Here is a 17804-nt window from a genome sequence, read left to right as displayed (position 1 = left end):
CAGATCCAGAAAACTCAAGTTCCTCATTCATCATCACATCTGGAGTTACGGAGACAGACACAAAAATCAGCATGATCGTTAGGTGGGGCATCTTCTTTCTGACGGCACAAGTGCTGAGTCTGGGTAAGTATCATAAATAAGACACTAACATCACGTATTATAGTAGGAACTGACCAACATAGTGGCTTTATTCACAAAACTTAGCTATAGTAGTAACACACTGGGGGCAAATATGCAATTAACTTTCTCTCCTGAGTTCTCACCTAGGTGATATTTTCACAACTTGTCATAAAATGCTTTTTAAGCCTCCAGCAAACCAGAAAATATTCAAAATAAATTTGATAGTACTTTTTCACCTACTTTTGGGTACATTTTCAATTTTAAAAATGCTGAAAATTTAGTTTACAGAGAAGATGAAAATTATCTCCTAGGAGATAACTCAGGGGAAAAAATTAATTGCATATGGCTTTGGGACCCATATGCAATTAACTTTTTAGCCCTAGTTTTCTCCTAGGAGATATTTTTTCATCTTCTCTGTAAAATAACTTTCCAGCATTTTTTCAACTGAAAAGGTACCGAAAAGTAGGTGAAAAAGTACTATCAAATTTATTTTGAATATTTTATTGGTTTCTGGTGGCTTAAAATGCATTTTTTTTAAATTATTAAACGAGTTTCATTGATCAGGTCAAGAGTATAAACAAACATAGCTTGATACAACACGTATCTAAATGCACAGGCAGAAAACAGATGATACAAAATACAATCACAGGCCAATATTGAGATATAAGATATGGATATCAAAGTCTGAGTATAAATGATAAGGTCCTTTCAAAAAATAAGTGAAAGACTAAAGGTCCGTACACACGCCGGACTGGAGGCAACGACGGGTCCGTCGTCACCTCCCGCTGGGTGGGCGTTCCAGTGACAGTCCGGCGTGTGTACAGTCTGTCTGCAGACTGATACGGCTGCTTCTGAGCGATTCGCCCGGCGGATCGCTCAGAAACAGCCGTATCAGTCCGTCGACAGACTGTACAACCGCCGGACTGTCGCTGGAACGCCCACCCAGCGGGAGGTGACGATGGACCCGTCGTTGCCTCCAGTCCGGCGTTTGTACGGACCTTTAGGTTAGATGCAGCCGTCTGCATTCAATCCATTTATCCCACACACTATGAAACTTATCAAAGTTTTCAATGCTTAAATAGTAAAGTCTATAAGTTAACATAATAGTATCTAGTCTATCTCTAACCAACCGAATATCTAGACCTGTAGATTTCCAACAGAGAGCAATGGGCAGAGAGCAATGGCTGCCATCAACATATAGTTATACAATTTGAAAAATTGTTTAGGGATCGACAGGTTATGAACATATAACAGGCATAATGTTCCTGTAAGACGAACATCCAACATGGGACGAACATCCAAGACTTCAAAAAACAATTGTTGCCAGTTATCCCAAAACCGTGATGCAGTGGGGCAATCCCAAAAAATATAGGAAAGAGTACCCAGAGCTCCGCAACCTCTAAAACATATGGGGGAACTAATAGGAAAAATTTGATAAAGGCGAGTGGGTGTATAATACCATCTCATCATAAGTTTGACGGCCGCATCCTTCAATATTGAAGAGCAAGTGACAGAAGCCACATTGGTCCAACATGAAGTCCATTGGGCATCATCAATATGTGTCTGCAGGTCCTGTTCCCATGCTCTTATATAAGACATTGAACCAGTAATACATTTTGATAACAACAGTTGGTAAAGTAAGGCTATAGTACCTGGCTGTCTAGTACCCCTATCATACATGGATTCAAATGTAAGGGGATCAGATAAGGAATAATAAGAAAACTGGGTTTGTAAAAAATGCAGAATTTGAAGATATCGAAAAGCTTTATCCCATGGAGCATCTCTACCAAACTGAAACTGTTGAAATGATATGAACCTGCCCCCCTGCCAAAACCTACTTGCAGTAACCAAACCTTGACTTTTCCACCAACCAAAAGCCCCAGGGTTAAGAAGAGTTGGCTTAAAGCATGTATTACTCAGAAAAGAAAGTTTAGGAGAAGGGGTTCTAACTAAGTTAAATTGAGAGCACCCGGGTCCAAAAGCGTAATAAGTGGGCAACTACATTATTTAATTTAGAGATATTTTGGAGCATTTCAGGAGAATTATTATGAATAAGATAGGGGAGCCTAAATGGCTGGACTGATTGAGCCTCAAATTCCCACCAGGGAGGATGAGAAGAGGTAAGACACCTGTCTATGATATGACTTAGGCGAGCGGCTAGGTGATAATGCCATAGTGATGGAAGTCCAATTCCCCCCTGATTACGATGCCTATATAAGACTATAGCCCTCACCCGAGGTTTTTTTTTTGCCCCAAATGAATTTATTAAAAGCGGATAGAGATGTCGCGAACGGTTCCAGACGTACTTTGGAGGTTTACGTTCGCCTGCACAAGGCGAACTTTTGCGGAAGTTCGATTCGCCCCATAATGCTCTATTGAGCAAAACTTTGACTCTCCATATCACTGTCAGCAGACACATTATTGCCACACTGCTGGAGGACCCGCCCTCCCTCCTTCCTCCAAGCAAGGTCCTTATACCATTTGACTCAGTTGTCGGCCTACACTAATTAGTTATGGGACAGCTGCTACACACTCTGCTAGGGAGATTTTAATTAGCCTCTTGTGGGTCCCTCCTTCCACCTTCCTCCTTCCACCTTCCTCCTCCCACCTCCCTCCTCCCACCTCCCACCTCCCTCCTCCCACCTCCCTCCTCCCTCCTTCCACCTCCCTCCTATCCTTCTACCCTTCTACCTATTCCCTCCTCCCTCCTACCGGAGGGAGGAGGGTCTCATCTGCCAGGGAATTATACTATTTCAAAAACCAGTTTATATCATACCATGTGTAATCCAATTTCTGTCAAAATAATCCTGCGCTCACATGTATTTCCTCCACTCTGTGATTGTATCATTCATAGAAAAAGAAAAAACACAAAACATAGCATAATACTGTTTCAATAGCTTATCTCCTATAAAACAACTCCCGGTGTCTTGCATTAACTCATAAATCACCGAACCACAGATAGCAGAGAGAAGCCTTGTGTAGTGAGCACTCACTCAATACATGTGAGCTCAGGATTATTTTGACAGAAATTGGATTACACACTATATGCTTGGTGACTGATTTTGCGATCCATGGACACGTAAAATTGATGAACTGAGCTATTTATATTTTGCTACGATTTCTTTGTATGTGTTTTGTGAACCTGGGATTGTACCAGAAGTGAGTGAACGCACTTTTATTGAGTTTTTTATATCATACCATGGCTGGGAATCGAACCCAGATCTCACTGTGTGGTGGGCAAGTCACCCTAACGACTGTACCACAACAGTACTAAGTGAAGCTGGCCTAAAATTTACCATTTATGCTCAATGCAATAGAAACATTAGGTTGCTTAAAGGGAACCTTAACTGAGAGTGATATGGATGTTTCCTGTAAACAATAACAGTTGCTTGGCAGTCCAGCTTATCTTTTGTGTTCAACAGTTGTCCAAAGAGAACCCCAGATAGCCAGGTAGATTCATATCTCTCATCCCTACTAGAGAGAGAGAGAGAGAGAGAGAAGGAGAGAGAGAGAGAGAGAGAGAGAGAGAGAGAGAGAGAGAGATGAATCTACCTGGCTATCTGGGGTTCTCTTTGGACAACTGTTGAACACAAAAGACAAGGCCATGTCTGGCTACATATCCGTAAGCAGTGGCTGCATGGTGTAATGGCTAAGGACTCTGCCTCTGACACAGGAGACCAGAGTTCAAATCTCAGCTCTGTCTGTTCAGTAAGCCAGCACCTATTCAGTAGGAGACCTTAGGCAGTCTTCCTAACACTGCTACTGCCTATAGAGCATGCCCTAGTGGCTGCAGCTCTGGTGCTTTGAGTCCGCCAGGATAAAAGTGTGATATAAATGTTATTTGTCTTGTCTACTTTTTCTCTTGCATTGAGCATAAATGGTAAATTTTAAGCCAGCTTCACTTAGGTCTGTTGTGGTACAGTCGTTAGGGTGCTTGCCCACCACACAGTGAGACCCGGGTTCAAATCCCAGCCAATGTGAGTTGGCTTTTATGCTACAAATCCTTAAAGGGAACCTAAACAGAGAAGGATATGGATTTTTCCTTTTAAAATAATACCAGATATAATTCAGTTGCTTGAATCGCCTGCTGATCCTGTGTCTCTTAATACTTTTAGCCACAGCCCCTGAACAAGCATGCAGATCAGGTGCTCTGACTGAAGTCAGACTGGATTAGCTGCATGCTTGTTTCAGGGTGTGATTCAGCTACTATTGCAGTCACAAAGATCAGCTGGACTGCCAGGCAACTGTTATTGTTTACAGGAAACATCCATATCACTCTCAGTTAAAGGAGTTCTGTGGGGGGTTGCGGAGGAGAAAAACAGACACTTACCTTGGGCTTCTATCAGCCCCGTGCAGCGGTAATGTCCCACGCCGTCCTCCTCCCATCTGCCATTCTCCACCGCCGGCCCCGGTCTAAGCGGCATGGGATCCAACTGCGGCTGCGCTACAGTGGCCGCGCACCCGCTCGCTTCCGCCTGCATCATGGGAAGGCGCAGTACAAGAAACCGTTGTACTGCGCCTGTGCAGTAAGCCTCAGATGACGCGAGCGGAGGCGCGGCAACGCGCATTATTCGTCTGTGTGACAGACGAATAATAGCCCGGTGGCGGCTGCGGGGAACGGCGGATGGGAGCAGGACGGCATGGGACATTACCGCTGCAGGGGGCTGATAGAAGCCCCAGGTAAGTGGCAGTTTTTCTCCTCAGAACCCACAGAACCCCTTTAAGGTTCCCTTTAAGCAACCTAATGTTTCTATTGCATTGAGCATAAATGGTAAATTTTAGGCCAGCTTCACTTAGTACTGTTGTGGTACAGTCGTTACGGTGACTTGCCCACCACACAGTGAGATCTGGGTTTGATTCCCAGCCATGGTATGATATAAACTGGTTTTTGAAATAGTATAATTCCCTGGCAGATGAGACCCTCCTGCCTCCGGTAGGAGGGAATAGGTAGAAGGGGAGGAGGGACCCACAAGAGGCTAATTAAAATCTCCCTAGCAGAGTGTGTAGCAGCTGTCCCATAACTAATTAGTGTAGGCAGACAACTGAGTCAAATGCTATAAGGACCTTGCTTGGAGGAGGGAGGGACGGAGGGCGGGTCCTCCAGCAGTGATGTGTATTTCATTGAATCATGTCTGCCTCTAGGTAATAGAACCCTCGAAACATGTATTCTATCATTTTTCCAGCTGTCAGAATTTTTTCTATTTTTCAAAGTTCGCCTCCCCATTGAAGTCTATTGCGGTTCGCGAACTTTTTCGCGAACCGAACCTTTCGCGGAGGTTCACGAACGGGGTTCGCAAACCGAAAATCGGAGGTTCGCGACATCTCTTAAAGCGGATTGAATGGGCACCAAATTACGTTTAGTTAGGGAAATAGGTAACATCTGAAAGGCATATAAAAGTTTAGGTAATAATATAATTTTGCAGGCAATAACACGACCTAACCAAGAGGTTTTAAAAGAGGCCTAAGGTTTAAGTATGGAAGTAACTTGTTGAAATAGAGGGGGGTAATTGGCTTCAAACAGCTGGCTGAAAGAAGGGGTTAGGAAAATACCTAAGTATTTAAATGTCTTTTTCTGCCAAACAAAATACAAATTAGCTTCCATAGGTTTAATTTCATGGGGGAAGGGGGGGGGGGGGGGCAGGTTCACAGGCATAGCAAGAGACTTTGATGAGTTAATGGAGAGTCCAGAGAAGCCCACAAACTGGGATAACAGCCAAAATAAGTTAGGTAAGGTGATAACCAACTTGGAGAGAAATAAAAGAGCATCGTCAACATAAAGTGCAATTTTATGCTGGCCATCGCCGTAACCATGAATGTCTGGGTGCTGCCGAATAGCAGCCACAGAGGTTCCATAGCCAAGGCAAAAAGCAGGGGCGACAAAGGGCACCTCTGCCGCCTAGTACCTCTTTTTAATAGAATGGGGTCAGAGACAGCTCCAGGTATACGAATAACAGTGGTGGGAGCAGTATATAAAGCAGAAATTGCTGTTGTAAATGAACCTGTAATACCAAAACTCTTCCCAGAAGTCAACAAATAATCTCAATTCACAGAATCGAAGGCTTTGCTAATGTCTAGGCCTAACAAGAGGAAACCAGAGTTATGTAATTCAGCATCTTGTAGCAAATTAACAGCCAATTTTACATTATCATACCCCTGTCTGCCAGGAATAAACCCAATTTGATTACCCCTACTTAGGCTGCCTATATGATAAGACAGCCTGGAGACGAGAATTTTGACGAACAATTTCACGTCATAATTAAGTACAGAGATAGGACGAAATCCACCAGGGGAGAAATGATCAGCCCCTGTGTGAGAAAACGCGGAAAAGCCGCCGCGTGTACTCAGAACAAGGCGGCTGATTCCGCGTCCAATGCGGCGGTTGGCACGCGTGGGCCTATATCTAGTGGTATGGCCAAACGCGGAGAAACCGCCGCATGCCTCCAGCGCGGCGGGTGCTTTACAACACATGTCTGGTGTGGCTGGGACTGATAGTCCACACAGGTGCAGGACGCGCGCGCGCGTGCGCGCTGAGAGGCAGAAGTTATATGACAGCCAGAAGGGAGTCAGCTGATCAAGTCGGTCAGCTGACGGTTCAACCACTTCCTATTGGTCCAGCACTTAGGGGAGGCGCTGGAGAGCGCTTTGCTATATATACTGGGTGCTGGTCATTCTCTGGTTGTCTACCGTTGCGATAACTATTTACATGTTACCGCTGGAAAAACTAATCCAAAAACATGGCCTGACATACCACTGCGATGCAGACGACACCCAACTATATCTTTCCTTCAAGCCTGGTGTGACAGACCCAACTCTAACTATAAATGCCTGCTTACGTGAATTACAGCAATGGATGAATGACAACTGGCTGAAACTAAATGCAGACAAAACTGAAGTCCTTCTGATAGGAGGGCAGAGCATGATAACAAAACAACTTAACTTGCAGTCTTCACCACTGGGAATAGGAGGCACGGATCTGCGCAGCTCTGATCATGTGAGTAGCCTGGGAGTTCTAATTGATTGGGATTTAAACTTCAGAACTCAAATCTCTGCTGTGGTGAAATCATCCTATTTTCACCTGAAGAACATTGCAAAAATCAAGCACCTCATACCCCCAGAAGATCTGCCAACCTTAATCCACGCCTTCATCACATCCCGACTGGACTACTGCAATGCTCTCTACACTGGCCTTCCAAAAAAGGTCTTGTACCGACTACAGCTGATACAGAATACTGCTGCCAGACTGCTAACCAACCAACCCCGTCACTGCCACATAACGCCAGTCCTGCACTCCCTTCACTGGCTACCTATAGAATGGAGGGTCCTATTCAAGATCGGCCTACTGACATTTAAATCCCTGAATAATTTAGGCCCTGGATACATGAAAGATATGTTGCAGCTGCGTAGCAATCCCCGCATTCTCAGATCAACAGGTTCTAATAATCTAGTCATACCCACAGTCCACTTGGAAACTTTTGGTCCCAGAGCCTTCTGTCATGCTGCCCCTACGTTTTGGAACTCCTTACCTCAACAGATCAGGACAGCTCCATCCCTGGACGTGTTTAAATCCAGACTGAAAACCCACCTGTTCAGTTTGGCATTTGCAGAAATATAACTTTTGTTGTGTGAATACTTCATCCTACTAATTACTGAATCTGAGAGAGCCTAAGCGCTTTGAGTCCTATGGAAGAAAAGCGCTATAGAAATGTTATTGTATTGTATTGTATTGTACTACGTGGAAGCACTCAGACCATATTGTCAGAATCTGTGTTATCTCTGTTATACTTCAGACTAGTTCCAGGGTGTTGATGATTACGAAGCTCACACCCAAGACTAGGAATACTGTGTATTTTCTGTGTTATACTTCAGACTAGTTCCAGGGTGTTGATGATCTAGGAGCTCACACTTATAGACTAGACATTGTTGATTATTTGTTATGACCTTCTGCTTTCCTAACCTCTCTTCTGATCTCTGATACTCCGTTGCCAAACCTTGCTTGCCTTAGGACTCTGATTCAGTCTCTTTCCTCTGTATCTCATCTGTCTGTCTGTTGTCGACCTGGCTTGTCTGACCTCGAGAACTATCTCCTCTGTTTAGAGATAGTTCACAGATCTGTCAGTGACATTCCACCATTGGTGTCACTCACACTCTGTCCTTCCCTCTCTCAGCCTGACTCCTCCCCTTGGGGAGCCTCAGGCCATTGGAAGGAGCTTGTTCTTGAGCAGTATCTCTTACTGCCTGGCACCCTCGAGACGGGTGCTCTCCTCAAAGTATTACTGTTGCACCAAACACTCCTATTACTCAGGTGTCCAGAGGTTAGAAATATATCTGATTATCGGTGATACTGCAGATCATCAATAATCGGGTATATATCTGTATTCTCGGTGATACTGCAGATCACCGATAATCAGATCATCTCTGTGTTACACCGATCGTTACACCCTGGTTTGGGGATCAAAGTGAGATTTAACATTTCAGGGGGGAAAGCAGCACCTTGCAAAATACAATTATATAAAGAGGTGGAACCAAAATATTTGTGAATTTTTTAAAAACATTGGGATGTAAACCCATCGGGACCCAGGGCAGTAGAAGGCCTCAATGTTTTAATAGCTTTACGTACCTCCGATACAAAAATCGGGGAATTTAGAGCCTCCAACTGCTTGGGGTCCAGAGAGGGCAACTTTAAGCCAGAAAGCCAGGCCTCCAAAGCCGTCCCATCTACATTAGAGACATGACCAAACAGGTTAGCATAATAAGATTCCAAAAGTTTCATTACCTTGGAAGGAAGACATTCCAGTTTACCCTGAAAATTACGTAATCTAAATGAATGAAGTGGCTTACAATAATTGGTAAGCTTCCTAGCAAATTGTGTAGAGGGGTTATTAACATACAGTAAAAAGTGAGCCCTAGAAAACTTAATGGCTTTAAAGTGGTATCGTCACCATAAAAAAATCAAATTTCAACAGCAACTGGTCTGAGTGTATTAAGTGATAAAGATGCTAATCCTGCATTCAAAACTTTCACTGCTGTTATGATTTGGAGTTATCACATACTTAAGGAGCACTGGCCCTTTAGTAGTCGTGCCAAAGAATTGCATGCTGGGGGTTCTTGTTATCTATAATGTATTCCTCATCTTTCCTTTATTTCCCTTCCAGCTGCTTATCTGAAACCTAATCCCCTACTCACTTGTGTTTACAAGCAAGTCTAAAGCAGGCCATACACTGGCTCGATTCCCGGCCGTTTCGACAGCAGATTCGATCCTGGGATCGAATCTGCTGCCAATCGTTCGCGGTAAACGCAGCCGCCGATCCGATTTCCTCCCGAAATCGTATCGGTCCGTCGATCGCGCCGTGCGGGAAATTACTCTCGATCGCCCGCGGGTAAAGTGCGCGTCGCTAGCGGCGGCCGATCCGATCAAGTATACATTACCTGAGGCTGGCTCCCGGGCGTCTTCTCCGTGCTGCACGGCTCTGTTCCGGCTCCATCCATCCCGGCGCTTCCTGTGTCACTGCAGTGACCAGGAAGTTCAAATAGAGGGCGCTCTATTTGAACTTCCTGGTCACGGAGTAACACAGGAAGCGCCGTAATGGAGCCGGAACAGAGCCGTGCAATGCGGAGAAGATGCCCGGGAGCCAGCATCAGGTAATGTATACGGGGGGGGGGGGGGGGGACAGGCGGCAGGAGCAGCTCAGCAGATGGTGAATCGGTTTCAGGCTGAAATCGATTCACAATCTGTTTGCAGTAAAGGCAGCCATACGATCCCTCTCTGATCAGATTCGATCAGATAGGGATCTGTCAGCTGGTCGATCTAATGGCACATCGACCAGTGTATGGCCACCTTAAGGCGACTCAGCAATTGGAGGAGACAAGAAAAAAAGTAAAGGGCAGAAAAGACATCACGAGTTAGCCTTAACTGTGGGCAAAAGACATGGCCCCCACCACTAACAGAATTCTCGTCATTTACTATATAATATTCACTGAAATCAAAACGTGGACAGTATAATACATGTGTCATGTAAGTAGATCAAGTATTTATCTACTTATATATGTGCTTTTTTCCCCTGGCATAGTATGGCTGATCCTACTGCTTTAAAGGAGTCATCAGGCAAAAAAAAAAATTAGTTTCACTTACCTGGGGCTTCTACCAGCCCCATGCAGCCATCCTGTGCCCTCGTAGTCACTTACTGGTGCTCTGGTCTCCCTTCGTCAGCTAGTTTAGTTTTTGCCGACCTCGGGATCAGCGGGCCGCAATGCGTACATTTTTACGCATTCCCGCTGGAACATTAACACATACATTTTTACGCGTCCGCGGTTCAACACGTAAAAATGTATGCATTGTTCATGTTCCTGCACCATCGGGAATGCGTAAAAATGTACTAAACTAGCTGGCAGCGGGGGACCAGAGCAGCAGTAAGTGACTACGAGGGCACAAGATGGCTGCATGGGGCTGGTAGAAGCCCTAGGTAAGTGAAACTAATTTTTTTTTTGCCTGATAACTCCTTTAAAATGAGATTGGGAGAGTAGAGAATCAAGCTCCAACCGTTTAGCAGAGATAAGCTGAGTAATGACAGGATCCAGGTTCTGAAAATGCCTCTTATATAAAGAATCAAGCTCACGAGTTAAATTCAGAATCTGTTCCGATCTCTGTCTTTTTAAATGAATAGCATGTTTAATGAATATTCCACGAATCACAGGTTTATGAGCCACCCAACGAAGGGTGGGAGAATAATCCTGTGATTCATTGATTAAAAAATATTCTTCCAATCCGGAAGCAATCTCGAATCTGCTAAATTGATCAGCAATTAAACTGTCATTCAGGCACCAAAAACCAGGATTGTATGGAAGACCAATACCTGTTAAAGAAACTGACAAAATTTGATGATCAGACCAGACACAGCTATTCATTTTAGAAGCATGAACATTGGCTGATAGAACTGGTGTAAAAAAATATAATCAAGCCTAGCATATGACTGACGGGGATGAGAGAAAAAGGTATATTCTCTACAGCCAATGTTACATGCCCTCCAAACATCTATCAATTGGTTTTGAAGCAAAAGAGAGGTAACCTTTTTAGGAAAACATTTGGCAAATGGAGATAAAGTAGTACGGACTAAGGCAGGATTGGCAACGGAGTTAAAATCACCTGCGAGGATGTGAGATGATGAGTAAAATTTGTCTAAGATAGGAGAAAACTTCCGGACAGAAGCAGACTGAGAAGTACTGGGGGCATAACAATTTACTAAAGACACCTCCTTTCCCTCAAGAATACCTTTTAAGATAAGAAGTCTACTCTCAGGGTCAACAAAATAGGTTTTCAAATCAAAAGCCAAACTATTATGCAAAAGGATAGCAACTCCCCTAGCTTTTTTATCAAAGGTGGTGGTGTATGCTCGTTTGAAGGATTTGTCCAAAAAAGGGGCACTTTTCCTGGCACAAAATGGGTCTCTTGTAAAAATAGGATGCAGGCTCTAAGCTTTTTATATTGCTGGAATACCTTCCTTCGTTTAATAGGTTCATTAAAGCCTTTCACATTATGGCTAATAATCGCGAGATCAGCGGACATTATAAAAATAATAGTGATCTGAGATCAATTGACTAAACTCAATATTAGAACCTACTGCCTGTGCAAAAATGACGATCAATATAAAAGTATTATAATAAACCAATGAACAGTGTATATGAAACTGAAAATGCAAACACAAAAAACTTCTGGGCAATAATTTCACCTCCAACACTCCGTGAACAGCCCAGGAAAACTCTGCATGGAGTAGTAAAGATAAGTATGTCCATAGAACAAATCTCCAAGCTGAGGGGGGGTCATAATACCAGGTATGGTCAGGACGGCACATGTACTGAGCAGCTTAAAAAAGTAAAAAAATTAAAAAGTAGTAGTGAAATGCATATATCGGGCGATATCTGTGCAAATGGAAAGTTATCCAGTTATTAGAAGGACTAAAGCAGCCAGGTCAGTGTCAAGACAGCAATGTCAATGGAAAAAGCCCTATGGGGAACGAGGGGATGAGTGCTGCGACGTGGATCGAGGAGATTGCTGGTGTGACCAGATCGGAGAGAAATCAAGTCTGGGTGGGGATGTACGAGATGAAGATGATCAAGTTGGGGATACTCTGGAGGAGTCCCGTGACATGCCTAATTTTCCAAGGATATGCTTGCTGACCCTCAGCAGGAGTAGTAGAAGATAAAATCGTGCCATTGTGCGGGACTAGCAATTTAAAGGGAAAGCCCCATCTGTAACGAATCTTCGCTTTAATTAGCTCAGCAGTAATTTCCTTCATAGCTCGTCTGCGACCCAATGTAAGGCACTGGCGAACTGAGGGGGCTATTCCGGGTGTCTCGAACCTCCCCCCTGCACTGAGCTGTGTATTCAGCCAGGGAAGCCCGCATAATATAAACAGCCTCATTCTCCCTCCCTTCTAACTTCTGGTGCCTCCCTCCAGCTAATAGAATGAGAGAGGCAGCCCAGCTTCCCTCACAAGAAGATGCAGCCTGCAGTGAGAGAATGTTGATTATGGAGTCCTGGACTCTCCACAGCACCGAAGTGTCAGACATGATGAAATTAGAGTGCAGGCAAGCTGGTAAATATGCACAGCATGATGCAGAGCTTGCCTGGACTCAGGGTCTGTGGGCAAACATCTGCCTGGTCTCTCCCCATTGTTATAATGACTGCATGTGTAGGTAAGGTGATTAACAAGCTGAAAAGTTTGACAGTCCCTTGACTCCAGGAGGGCTTCTTTCTGACTTGTGTGAGAGACTGACAGGGACAGGAGTCCGATTACAGGCAAGTAGCCTGTGTGATGTGGGACTGCAATACAGATAAGTTCTCTGCTCCATCTCAGGCTATTCTCAATTTCTCCACTCCTCTCTCTGGGCTAGTGCACGCCAAAATGACAATAGCAATCGCTAGCAATTTGTGAGTGTGATTTTGTGAAGTGATTTTCAGAGCGATTTTTGAATGAAATGCTCAAAAACATGCTACATGCAGTATACCTGCGATTTTGAAAAAATCACAACGCTGCTGTGGGAACACCCACATAGGGTAACATTAGCCAAGTGCTTTTCAAATCACTGTTGATTTGAAAAACGCTCAGAAGCACTCTTGGTGTGCACCGGCCTCCTTCATTCACCTTTGTTTCCCTCTTCCCCTAGAGCTGACTGTGTGTTCTTGTCTTACAGGAAAGCTAAATAAAAGTGCAATCCTGGTGAGGCAAAATATTATTATTTAGTATTTATGTAGCGCCGACATCTTCCGCAGATGCATATATCCCTGCATCATATGGCTATCGCTTGCGCTATGTGACACTATGTAGCATATTCCACTGAATTGTCCAAACTAAGTCTATCTCCTGTTCCTCTCTTGGGGAGTTGTTCCAGCGCTGTACCCCGTTCACATTTGCTGCTACCAGAAGCCCTCAGAAACACTCGTGTCCTTGAGTACTTCCAAAGATAGGCAGCTCCGTAATACGCCAGCGCACTTTTGTGCATGGGCAGTATGGAGCCACCTGTATTCGGAAGCACTCGGGACATACGTGCTTCTGGACCTTTCAGGAACCCCCCCCCTTAAAAATCCTGCGTTTGCCCCTGTAAGGGGAGAGATATTGGGAAAGATTTTATATGTATGACCTTCAAAAGCCAGCTCCGGTTGATTACGGGTATGTACTAGAACTTGTTCCTTCAGAATATAGTCCTTAAAACACATAACCAGTAGGAGGGGACCGAAGAGCTCTATGTATACGGTCAAAAATAAACTGTTCAGCCGGGATATCGGGGAGCAGAGCATGGTACAGGCGTGGCACGTCTTCCTGCAATGATACATAGGTCTCGGGTAGGCCTCTGATGCGTAGGTTACTGCGTCTATTACGATTGTCCAAATCCTCAGATTGCAATTGTAATTGAGAAACAGTTAACTGTAAGGATTCATGCTCCTTCTTAAGGGAGTTGTGGGCAACAGCTAATTCGTCATGTTTCTCCAAGAGGTCTGTACGAGATCCTATTTCGGCAATCTCTTTCGATAAGGAATCCGCCGTACAGCGGAGTTCAGTTTGCAATTTCCCCACACACTTGTTATAAACACGATCCAGACTCTCTTCAAGGTCTCTCTTAGATAGTGGGGACTGGGATGAGGATAGTGGCTGAAAGCTGGGATCACTCACCACCTTAGGAGCTCTGCTCGACCTGCCGGCGCCATCTTGGGAGGCTTCCATTTATCCTCTAGGCCACAGCAATTAGTCTTGGACGAAGCGCTGGCTGCTTGAATCCATCTTCACTCATCGCCCAGACAAAGACCAGGTTCTTCCCTCGGGGGTGAGTAAGTAAAAGTTGGCAGATTAGTGATGAAACGCCTGCGCAGTAGAGACCCAATGACGTCGCATACACCACATGACCCCCCGCCGTGGAGCGCACATGAAGCCGACCTGGAAGCCGACCTGGTGAGGTCGGCTTCTTCAGTGCAGGACACCGGGAGTGAGAGGAGATGCGGTGAGGGCACAGAACGACTGGCAGGGGCTGGAGGTAAGTGGAGTTTTTTTTTTTTACAGCTTGGATGTTTCCTTTAACCACTTAAGGACTGCAGTCATAAAACCCCTTAAGGACCAGACACTTTTCCATTCAGACCACTGCAGCGTTAACGGTTTATTGCTCGGTTGTACAACCTACCATCTAAATGAATTTTACCTCCTTTTCTTGTCACTAATACAGCTTTCTTTTGGTGCTATTTGATTACTGCTGTGATTTTTAGTTTTTATTATATTCATCAAAAAAGACATGAATTTTGTCAAAAAAATTATTTTTTTAACTTTCTGTGCTGACATTTTTCAAATAAAGTAAAATTTCTGTATACATTTTAGTCCAAATTTATTGTGCTACATGTCTGATAAAAAAAAATCCAATAAGTGTATATTTATTGGTTTGGGTAAAAGTTATAGCGTTTACAAACTATGGTGCAAAAAGTGAATTTTCCCATTTTGAAGCATCTCTGACTTTTCTGAGCACCTGTTAGGTTTCATGAGGTGCTAGAATTCCAGGATAGTATAAATACCCCCCAAATGACCCCATTTTGGAAAGAAGACATCCCAAAGTATTCCCTAAGAGGCATGGTGAGTTCATAGAAGATTTTATTTTTTTGTTAGCGGAAAATGACACTTTGTGACAAAAAAAATAAAAAAAAGTTTCCATTTCTGCTAACTTGTGACAAAAGAAAGTGAAATCTGCTACGGACTCACCATGCCCCTCTCTGAATACTTTGGGATGTCTACTTTCCAAAATAGGGTCATTTGTGGGGTGTGTTTACTGTCCTGGCATTTTGGGGGGTGCTAAATTGTAAGCACTTCTGTAAAGCCTAAAGGTGCTCATAGGACTTTGGGCCCCTTAGCGCACCTAGGCTGCAAAAAGGTGTCACACATGTGGTATCGCTTTACTCAGGAGAAATAGTATAATGTGTTTTGGGGTGTATTTTTACACATACCCATGCTGGGTGGGAGAAATATCTCTGTAAATGAGATACCACATGTGTGGCACTTTTTTGCACCCTAACTGCGCTAAGGGGCCCAATGTCCAATGAGTACCTTTAGGATTTCACAGGTCATTTTGATACATTTGGTTTCAAGACTACTCCTCACGGTTTAGGGGCCCTAAAATGCCAGGACAGTATAGGAACCCCACAAATGACCCCATTTTAGAAAGAAGACACCCCAAGGTATTCAGTTAGGAGTATGGCGAGTTTATAGAAGATTTTATTTTTTGTCACAAGTTAGCGGAAAATGACACTTTGTGAAAAAAAAAACAATTAAAATCAATTTCCGCTAACTCGTGACAAAAAAATAAAATCTTCTATGAACTCTCCATACTCCTAACGGAATACCTTGGGGTGTCTTCTTTCTATAATGGGGTCATTTGTGGTGTTCCTATACTGCCCTGGAATTTTAGGGGCCCTAAACCGTGAGGAGTAGTCTTGAAACCAAATGTCTCAAAATGACCTGTGAAATCCTAAAGGTACTTATTGGACTTTGGGCCCCTTAGCGCAGTTAGGGTGCAAAAAAGTGCGACACATGTGGTATCGCCGTACTCAGAAGAAGTAGTATAATGTGTTTTGTGGTGTATTTTTACATATGCCCATGCTGCGTGGGAGAAATATCTCTGTAAATGATAATTTTTTGATTTTTTTTACACACAATTGTCCATTTACAGAGATATTTCTCCCACCCAGCATGGGTATGTGTAAAAATACACTGCATATATATATATATATATATATATATATATATATATATATATATATATATATATATATATATATATATATATATATATATATATATATATATATATATATATATATATATATGCCCATAATTATTCATACCCCTGGCAAATTTTGACTTAAAGGCAACCTTAAGTCTGCCAAAAAAAATGACATTTACTCACCTAGGGCTTCCATCAGCCCCCTGCAGCCGATCGGTGCCCTCGCCGTGTCTCAGAGATCCTCCCGTCCTCGCCGGCGACCACTTCCGGTTTGGCCATCAGGACCCGACAGGCATGGGAACGCGAGTGATTCTTCGCGTTCCCAGCCACAATTCCTGGCCGCAATAGCAGCATAGGGGGCGATATTGTGGCTGGGAACGCAAAGAATCACTCGCGTTCCAGAAGTGGTCGCCAGCGAGGACAGGAGGATCTCCGAGACACGGCGAGGGCACCAATAGGCTGCAGGGGGCTGAGGGAAGCCCCAGGTGAGTGAATGTCATTTTTTTTGGCAGACTTAAGGTTACCTTTAAAGTTACTGTTGCCCAAAGCCAAGTTTCTCTGCAGACTGCCTGATGTCGGTGAAAATCCTCATATATTTCTCTTTTTTCATGGTGCCGTTTATTGTGATTAGGTTCCCTAGTCCATTGGCTGAAAAACGCCCCCAAAGCATTAGGTTCCCACAACCATGTTTGAAAGTGTGGATGGTGTTCTTTGGGTTGAAGGCTTCTCCTTTTTTACGCCAAATAAAGGAAACATCATTGGGACGAAACAATTCAATTTTTGTTTCATCTAACCCTAACACAGAAGACCAGAAATCTTCTTTGTCCAGATGAGCATTTTCAATTAGGCCAAGCAAGCTTTTGTGTGCCTTATCTGAAGAAGTGGTGTCCTTCTTGGTCTGCATCTGTGGAACCCAGCAGTGTGCAGTGTCCGTTGGATTGTCTAACCTTGAGACATTGGCTTCAATTCATCAAAGGGTGTTCGATAACAAAATCCCAGTCCTTAAAATACCGCATTCGGTATTTTACACTTCACTGTGCTAATTCATCAATATTTTCCCATGTGTGGTAGAGGTTCGTTAAGTTACCGAAGTACTACGGCTTCAGTTCATCAAAGGCTATTAGATAACAGCAGAGTGGTGAAGCAGCTTGGAATGTCTCTGTGTTGTTACAAGTTGATAACAATAGAAGGCATCCAGACATCCCTTTACATGTAAACGTGTGTTATATTTACTGTTACTTATACTGCCTCTGCTGCTCTGAATCTGTCCATCAGTGTTTCTTAACATTTTACTTCTTTGCCACAACGTAGATAAACTTCCTGGAGACATTACAAATGCCATGCTTGGTGATTTCACCACTTGCATCTTTGCATATTCAAACAGGGACTCAAAGGGTTACACCACTGTTCTCTCTGCTCACTGCCTGGGGGGT

General features: G+C 43.8%; 1 protein-coding gene across 3 annotated transcripts in view; it reads left to right on the top strand.

Annotated features, from left to right (window-relative positions):
* Positions 1–17804, top strand: part of LOC137527897 (carcinoembryonic antigen-related cell adhesion molecule 3-like) — a 239944-nt gene that overhangs the window by 183667 nt on the left and 38473 nt on the right. For 2 of the 3 annotated variants that reach the window (XM_068248947.1, XM_068248945.1), the window contains exon 5: positions 1–123. This exon is cut by the window's left edge and continues 39 nt beyond it. The exons of the other annotated variant lie outside the window; for it this stretch is intronic. In XM_068248947.1, coding sequence (XP_068105048.1) covers positions 72–123 — 52 coding nt within the window. In that variant the 5' untranslated portion in view covers positions 1–71. The remainder of the gene's footprint in view (positions 124–17804) is intronic. 3 annotated transcript variants of the gene reach the window in all.

Source organism: Hyperolius riggenbachi, chromosome 8 (genome assembly GCF_040937935.1).
Source record: "Hyperolius riggenbachi isolate aHypRig1 chromosome 8, aHypRig1.pri, whole genome shotgun sequence".
Taxonomy (NCBI): domain Eukaryota; kingdom Metazoa; phylum Chordata; class Amphibia; order Anura; family Hyperoliidae; genus Hyperolius; species Hyperolius riggenbachi.
This window is presented reverse-complemented; position numbering and strand designations above follow the sequence as displayed.